The sequence below is a fragment of the Anopheles marshallii genome, chromosome 3 (genome assembly GCF_943734725.1).
Source record: "Anopheles marshallii chromosome 3, idAnoMarsDA_429_01, whole genome shotgun sequence".
NCBI lineage: Eukaryota > Metazoa > Arthropoda > Insecta > Diptera > Culicidae > Anopheles > Anopheles marshallii.
In genome coordinates, this window is record NC_071327.1 from 29,790,147 (window position 1) to 29,798,449 (window position 8,303).

General features: G+C 47.1%; 2 protein-coding genes across 2 annotated transcripts; one reads left to right on the plus strand and one right to left on the minus strand.

The window, feature by feature from the left end:
- Positions 1-703: 703 nt before the first annotated feature.
- Positions 704-2,148, plus strand: LOC128714830 (uncharacterized). Its single transcript, XM_053809710.1, has 3 exons — positions 704-804; positions 892-1,133; positions 1,202-2,148. The coding sequence occupies exons 1-3, from the start codon at positions 704-706 to the stop codon at positions 2,146-2,148; spliced, it is 1,290 nt and encodes a 429-aa protein (XP_053665685.1).
- Positions 2,149-2,725: 577 nt separating this feature from the next.
- LOC128715965 (septin-interacting protein 1) lies at positions 2,726-5,341 on the minus strand. The gene has a single exon (XM_053810888.1). It carries the CDS (start codon positions 5,261-5,263, stop codon positions 2,726-2,728), a length of 2,538 nt encoding a protein of 845 aa, XP_053666863.1. The 5' UTR covers positions 5,264-5,341.
- Between the last annotated feature and the right edge of the window lie 2,962 nt (positions 5,342-8,303).

Below are 8,303 nucleotides of genomic sequence, written 5' to 3' on the forward strand. Positions count from 1 at the left end.
GTACACCAAGGCTGACTAGCAACCACTTTCTGCAACACCCCAAAGCCAAGCTACGGAAAGGACGAACTGTTAGAACTGTACGCACGTGGACACCCGCTACGAAATCACCGAAAAACGGACGCACTGGCACATTGGTGATTGCTTGTATTATTGTTTACCACTGGGGTGGAAGCGCTTGCAAGCTTCCGACGATCGAATTTTGCACCAGCACCGTTTTGCTACAGCTCACTTCGGCGCCATCTTAGAAATTGGTGTTGGTTCCATTCGTGTTTGGGTGACATTTGGTTTCGTTAAAAAAAAGCACCACCCTCCACTGAACTGTGATTGGTGGCAGTGCTGGGAATGGGCAACACTGCTTTTGACTTCCAATGCAAATTAAATGCCACAATAAGTTGTTTTTAACATGCAACGTAGCATTTTAAACGAGGAAAATATGCACACTGTTTTTTTTTTAAATATGCAGTCAAACAACGAAAACAACTCATTAAATTTTAACGAACGAACCATAGACGAGTTAATTTTGTCCAAACTGGCAACACTGCTCAAATTACCACAGTTGAACAATCGTTATTTGAGTCCGAAAAGAACAATATATTTTGGCGGTATTGCAATTCAAGTAATCCGGAAAACGTATACGAACGCGCGAGTCGCTTCTTGTGAAGCAAAAGTTGTTCCTACCGAATTGATGGCTACCAGCAGAGAAATGATTCTGCAAATACCGAAGCTAAACCTGAAGACGGTAGAAGTATGTCTCGAGAAGCATAAACTGACCGCCGGTTCGGTTAAATACAGCGGAACACGCAGGTACATGTATATCCCTGGAATGGTCTGTCAGTTATCGCAGGTAAACAGCTATTCACATTTTCTTCTGTTTTCTTAAACCTATTTCAGCACCATTCCGGACAAACCGTTCAAGAACATCGCGGTACTTAGCATGAAGTTGGAAAATAATTCCACTCACCCGCGAAGCATGGCCCGACGATCGTTGACGGCGGATATAAACCAAATGGAACAAAGGGGAGCAAAGCGTAGCAGCAAGACCCAGATCACAAAACACATCATCCTGTTGGAATTCACCGGCAAAGAGCAAAACGTTAGCTCAGCTATCTGCACAAAATGTAGCGCAGCAAATGGTGTGTGTCGTTGCGAATTAAATGTTATATATTGGCGTTATTTGAGAAAATTATCCTTTCTTTTTTAGAGAACTGCAGCGCTATCTTCAGCTTCTTATACTGGATTCAATTTCAGCAAGGAGAAACCAAGGCCGAAAAGGAGAATAATAGAAGCAAAGTTCCTATTGAAGAAAACGCAGCAAAAAAGCGGATGTTAAAACGGGAATGCCGTGTGTTGCTGGAACGTGTAGACTATGAGAATTACAAGCCCAATCCCGTGTTAAAGAAGCTCCAGGTAGAAAGCATTCCCTGCACACCAGACGAGCTCGAACTGGCGCGCAAGCTCTCGATGGTACACTTGATTCGAGAGTTTAAGGGCGATGATGCCGATCAGTTCCTTGCATTCTGCACCGCTCGCATGAAAGCACGAGTGTGCGATAACGTTGCATTACTGACGATCGGTCAAGCCGACACGGATATTTGGCACGAATTGCGCATCGGTCGCATTACGGCGTCACGCATCCGTGAAGCAGCCCACTGCACCATGATGAACGGATCCCTGATGCAAAGTATTATGGGTGTTTCGTCCGGATTTTCGTTCGCTATGAAACGCGGCACCGATCTCGAGGGACACGTGCTGGTCGAACTACGCAAAGAATATCCCGGATTGCGGAATGCCGGACTGATGCTGGATCCAAACTGTCCGTGGATGGGAGCATCACCCGACGGTATATGCGACGAGTTTGTGCTCGAGATTAAGTGTCCGTACACGGCGAAGACGCACGCTTGCTACGTTGATGTGAACAAACTTGCGCCAAAGTATTACGCCCAAATACAGTTACAGATGCACGTAACGCAGCGGAAGAAGGCACTGCTGGCCGTGGCGGCACCCGATTTCGAAAAGACGAAACAAATCACGAAAGTGTGGATCAATTACAATAAGATGTACGTCGACGAGGTAATCGAGTCGGCATTCGATTACTGGTGTAAAGCCGTATTCAAGGCGTTGCTGCGTAAGCGCACCAACAAAAAGTGATAAGTTACGCTATATTTATTTTCTTTATACATTATTTCTCATGTAAATGACATGTTAATCCGTCTGGCAAGGCAGCACAGCACCGCGATGCTGATCTCAGTTAAGTAATTAATATGTGTACTGCTATCGGATATTGATACCAATAAAAGACATTTTTTTGTTGTTTGAACTGCATGCGTAAAGATCGTTTTACTTAGTTGCGTCTTGACGTCCATCTGGTGAAGTATATATTATCAGCGGAAAATCTCGAACGGATAAACATCATTCAAAGGATGGCGAAGCCTTTTCCGTGGTTTGATTTGAAGTTGTGACACACCTCAGAGACATTCTGTCCAAACCGGATGAAGTTCGCTTATCTCCTCGATCCACAGGAAGATCTCAGCTGTTTGCTTGGTGGTATACGAGTGGATTTCAATGTTGTTCAGCGTCCGGCCACCAGACCGATCAGTTCAATAGTTTGGCATGCTTAATCGTGATCGGTTATCGATTAAAACATTAAAAAATCGGTATCTTCCGTTTAGACTGAAATTCTACTTTATTTATTTATATTAAAATTACGGTTAGAAACCCGCTCACTTTACCCACTGACGGCTCGTTCCAGCAGTGCTGATAAAGAGATGGGTGTCCAGCTAACACCCCCATCCGGACTGATGATGCACACGGACCGATCGATGTAGCAAAACAGCTTCCCAACGCGGTACACCTGTTTGCCCAGCTCACGGCGTCCCGGCATCGGGGCAAAAATGATACCCCGTTCGGCACACTTTTGCGACACGAGCTCTTTAAACTCAAGCATCGGTTGCTGCTGTACGTCCATATCCATCGGGATAGGTGGTTTCGGTGGTGGAGGTATCGGTTCCAGCGTGGGAGGTGAATTAGACGCACCCCCTGCCGTCGATCCCATCCCAATCGAACGCTGCATCAGTTCCAGCGCTTTGCGGAAACATTCCTTTATGTTCGGATGGCGCACAACATCGTCCGTGAACTGTGCCTTCCAGCCCTGGTACCAGCGCGACACTTGATCAAAGTTGGGCGATTGATTTAGCCAGATGACCAACGTTTGGAGCCACTTCGGGAAGAAGTACTTGTCGAGCATGGTGGCCATCTGGAGCGGTGAGATAATTTCATGCCATTCCCACACCTGGTTGAATATTTCCAAGTCTTGCTGCAGCGGGTTCACGATCTGTTCGGTTAGTCGTAGTTCTAGCTTGGGGATAATGTTTTTCGCAAGGAACAGTTGCAGATCTTCCTCGGCAAAAACTCCCTTCCAGGGGGTTAACATAGCCCTCGCGGAACGATCTTCCGGATGCCAGGCTTTCAGCGCTCGGGCTAACTTTTCACGTATCGCCGGATAAACGTTACCCTCCATCTTCGGTCCGAGCAGATCACTCCAAGGGTGGATCCAGCAGTGTATGGGGACCGTATCGGTCAGGGGATCCCATTCGATGACCGCTGCGGATAGCTTGACCAGCACGATCTGTTCCAGCACATTATCCAGTATCCAGGCGGGTAAAAGAGGTGCCCACGCATCTAGCAACGCGATCATTGGTTGATGAACGCGCGGGTTCCATTCATTTGCAGCACCTCGAATGCTGGGTACTACACCCGTCCATACAACGGCCGAGTAAGGATCGAGCAGACTATTGCTACTGTTGCTGTCCGTGTTGGCAGAGGCCAGGATAGATTTCCAGCGTTTAAACACATCCAAATGGCGCGTCGGTTCCGTGAACGGAGTCCATTCCTTAAGTCGTGCCGCGATCAGTGGTGCAACCACACCTGCTGCAAGATCCGACAGCCCGAACTCTTTACACTCGGCCGGATAGTCAGCGTACAGCCGAACAAAAATTCGCTCGCATTCTTCCAGTTCAATCGCTCCCCCAACCGGTTCGACTAGCGCACGAACCAACTCAAGCGCTCCATCCAGCGTGTGGAGATAATCCTTCTCCAGCTCACTGATACGAAGCAGATTCTGCTTCTCGTGCAACAGTTGCTCTTCGCGATCTTTAGCCTCACACTTTTGCTTATCGATCGCGATTATGTCCTGTTCGCAGTAGTCTACCATCAGATTAAGGTTGTGCATTAGCTCGGGAAGAGCAAAGTGGGTCGTTTCTTTGACGGTGGTTTTGTTACCCAGCAGCGTCGGCTCGTACAACTCCTCATCGATCACCTTTGCCTGGCCGAGTGCATGGTATCCGCTGAGGACGCGCTTTTCCGGTCCCGTCATATCGATGACCGTTACCTGGCTGAGCTTGGCTGCACTCTTATCGAACGGAGCGTATGTTGCCAACGTTGATTTTTTACCCTTCTCAATGACATCCTCGACGGATTTGTAAAAGTAGCGCGATTTCCCCTGCTTGCCATCTTTGCGCCATTGACCACTTTCTTCTTCCTTGCCTCCAGCAGGCAAAGCCTTTGTATCATCCGCGTGCTTCTGTTTTTGTTTTGCATCCGCAACGACAGTCTTTTTTTCCGGCCCGTAAGCACCGATAGCACCACGGCCCTTCCGTAGATGCGCCTCTATCGGGGCCGAAATGCCCTGCAATTCTTTACCCAAACCTTTGCCCGGTTGGTAACCCATTTGTAGCAGCAACTTCGCACCGATGCCACGCGTGTGTTGCTCCCAATTGCCGACGTTTTTACCACCTTTGGCCGCTATCTGCGGACCACTGCTGAATGTTCGAAAGCCAGCCATCGATCGCATATCATGTGCGGGTGGTTTATCGTCCTCCGACTCGGACGATGTATTACTAGCGTTTGCCGTTACTTTCGAACCAAACCGTGGCCGTGAGTCACCCTCATCCTCTTCGTCCTCTTCCTCGTCGGACGCTTTTCGTTCCTTGGCCGGGTCAGGTTTTTTGCCCGACTGCTGTATACCACCGGCAATGAATCCGATTGGGGCCGAGTAGTCCTTTGGTTTCTTCCCAATCTGGCGACCTCGACGTCGACCGCCACCCGTAGAAGTGCCTTCGTCGCCATCGTTCTCTGAATCATCGTCAGCCCAGATGCCGTAAATCTGTTGATGTTTCGTTGGTCGCCGACGTCCCCGGTTTGGGTTAAACTCATTGTCCAGATCGTAATCGGTGATTTCGAAGCGTTCGTACTCTTCGTCGGCCATGGTGAGGTTTTTTAGCTGAAAAATTGACCCTCTCAGTGCACTTTCGCGACGCGTTTGCTGAAGTTGATTCGTTTTTTCCCCCGGTTTAACATCGGATTTGTTTATGTTTGGGGAACGTTTGACATTTGTACCCAAGGTGAGTGTATGGTGGTGCTAGGGTTTTTTTCAAATTTAAATCTTAACTCGTTTTTTGAACAATCAAAATGAACTCTTTTAAAAAGGAACACAAATTTTGGAATGTAATTTATTAGTTTTTGAAAGTAAAGCAATGAAAACAGTAAACATTTCCCGAGTACACGACACGAGACAACGATTATTTTGCACTTTTGCCCACGCAACATCTACAAATCTTGATCCAGCCCGTGAATTGCTGTCAGAATAGCACAGCACGTGTATTTGTTTGTTTTCTGTTGCGGTTACTTTTGCTCTAACCATTTTCTTTTGTTTCCTCGATTAGTGTCGCTGGCTAACAGTGGAAAACCGATAGTAAAGAGGAAATTATATCCTAAAAGTGCCCCAAGTAGTGTCGAGCAAGTAGTTCCCTAGGTTTATCATTAATTCGTATTCCTCGTGGTGGGTTGGGAAGCGTTCCGTGTTTGCACGCACAATTTTGGGGCATCTCGTTATCCTAGGCAACCGGGTGCTTCATTTCGCTGCATTTCGTCATTCACATGCGTATGTAAAACTACCTGTATACGCACCAGCCATCACTGTGTGCGTGCATGCACACGCGTTTGCTTTTATCCCAAAAAGGACGAAACGCAACGTCCGAGCAACCGGTGGAACAAAAAACAGAATCACGGTGCGAAAGGGAGCGAACAGCACACAGTTGCCGCGGTACCGTTTCATGTACACGGTTTTGGGGTGAGTTTTGCATATGTAGTGGTGCGCAGCGTATAGTAAAGCCCGAACTCGTGTCCTTTTTTTCTATGGCGTTTCCCTAGTGTGTGTCGTCGCGCTGCGTTCGATTGGGAAAACGACGGAATATCCTTTTCATCGGTCGCGACCACCGTCGTACGGAATCAATCGCAGCGCAGTCGAAGTTGAAGGTTGACGTGTGCCAAACCGGGAGTTTGTTGTCTCTCTGTACCGCGCGGGCTGTTGTTGCTGTCGAGTGCTGCCGTTTGGATTTTGTGCTGCAATACCCAGTAAACATTGTTGGACTGGTGATGATGCTGTGTTGTTAGTAATTCGCGGTCCATTTCTTCTGTTCGTCAGGCATGCAAAATAGGCAACCGATCCAATGGACATTAACGCTCAGTTCTTTTTTGGCATAATTTCACCTAAAAGTAGTGTCCGCGTGTGTTTGGATGTGTAAAGTTTAACGATCGGGAGAATATTGTACCGATGGCGGCACCCGGTGTGCTGCGGATTTAATTTAGTGTTTTGTTTTGATTTCTTGCTTTCCCGTGATAAGTGTGAATTTATTCTAACAGTAACGACGTAAAGCGCGCATTTGTTCATGACACCATAATCAAAAGTGTGTTCTGAAATTGAATTTCCAGTACAAGTGCTCCCAGTACAAGGCTACTGAAGAAGACTAGTGTTCCCTCAAGTGCATCATACAAAATAAACAAAACACTTCCAGGGGTAAAGCGATTGCAGTAGGCCCAGCCCGGTTTCGATGCACGTTTGCCTTGGTTACGAGTTTGCCGAAAGTCAACAGAAAGGAGAGTTCCCCATCCATTGCTAGCTGCTAAGGTAGTGTGTGACAAACGTTTGCAATCGAAGGAACGACTGAAGTTGAAGCAGAAGCCAGAGCAGAGCAGTCTCATCGAAGAGGAGCGTCCTTTTCGCCGAGAATAGCCGTCCGTATCGTGAGAAGAGGACGAGAAATCTTGTCGAGTGTTACCCAAAACCAACCCAACGCAAGGCGAACGCGCGAGGACACATTTTTAAAAATGGTGCAGGTAAATGAAGGACGGACTCTGGTGGTGGGCTAGGTTCAGGATATGGATTCTTTACTGTTTCTTCTCCCTTGCATCACATTTCGAAGGATGTCTTTCTGTGTGTGTGCGTATGTTTCTATAGGCACCCGTGTCCTCGTGTTGTATCCTTCACATTTCCGGAGGGTTGTGTACAACCAGCCCGGATGCCAAACGTACAGCAACGGACCACGTTTGCCCGGTGGCAAAGTGGTTTAGTTTGGAAGGGTAGTTGGAAGAAGGGTCCGCGGGTTGAGTACGGCTAATGGATGCCCGAAGTTCTTTTTTTCCATTCTATTCACTCTTCACCAGTCAAAATAATAGAAAACAGGATCATTCCGTGCAGTTGTTACGGTTATGTTTTCCCCCTTCTTGTTCTGACGCGGGACGTCGCCAAATATTTGAATCCTGTTCCTTTTTTTCGGCGGATCTTCGTTTGTGTTTGTATGCTGTTGCATTCGTAGGTGTGTGTGCGTGAATTAATATTGAAGGGATTAAATTGAGGAACAAAAAAAATATAATGGAAGGATTTGCGGTGCATTATCCCAATGTTTCGCGAACCATTCGCATCCCATCCCCCCGGGTGTGGAGTCATCCGTTTGTTAGGACTTATGGACGCGGTTGGTTGGAGCGATTATTTTTTTCTGTTTTAGTCCAGCAGGAGATTTAGTGCTGATGGAACGTCTGGAAATGGTTTGCCTTTGGGAAATTGCTTCAAGTGCTGACGATATCCCCATACAATGTGTCGTATCGATGATAATGATGACGATGGAGCAAGAATTCTCTGGTCACGATGTTTTCTTCCAATTGATGGGAAGTTGCCGATAGATGTGCCCCATCTATAAGGTATATTTCATCTACCTGTGGAGGAGTTTCCTTTTAGTGACTAAAGATTCACGGTGGGGACTACACGCTTCTTGTTCTTCTTCTTGGTTAAACGACCTACTAGGTCATGTTTGCCATTTCTGACTTAATAGACTTATTTTACCGCGTATCTAGAGAGTCAGGATCGCTGTTTTGCTACGGGGGATTAGTCTTTTATGAGTTGGGACACAATTAAGGTTTTGTCGAATTTTACACATTTTTTCCATTATCATACGTAGCTGTATTACTTC

Bases quoted from the DNA above. Each gene is read 5' to 3' on its own strand.
- LOC128715965 (XM_053810888.1), bottom strand. From the start codon at position 5,263: ATGGCCGACGAAGAGTACGAACGCTTCGAAATCACCGATTACGATCTG.
- LOC128714830 (XM_053809710.1), top strand. From the start codon at position 704: ATGATTCTGCAAATACCGAAGCTAAACCTGAAGACGGTAGAAGTATGT. The intron at 805-891 runs GTACATGTATAT...AACCTATTTCAG, and splicing joins AAATACAGCGGAACACGCAG to CACCATTCCGGACAAACCGT. The intron at 1,134-1,201 runs GTGTGTGTCGTT...TTTCTTTTTTAG, and splicing joins AAAATGTAGCGCAGCAAATG to AGAACTGCAGCGCTATCTTC.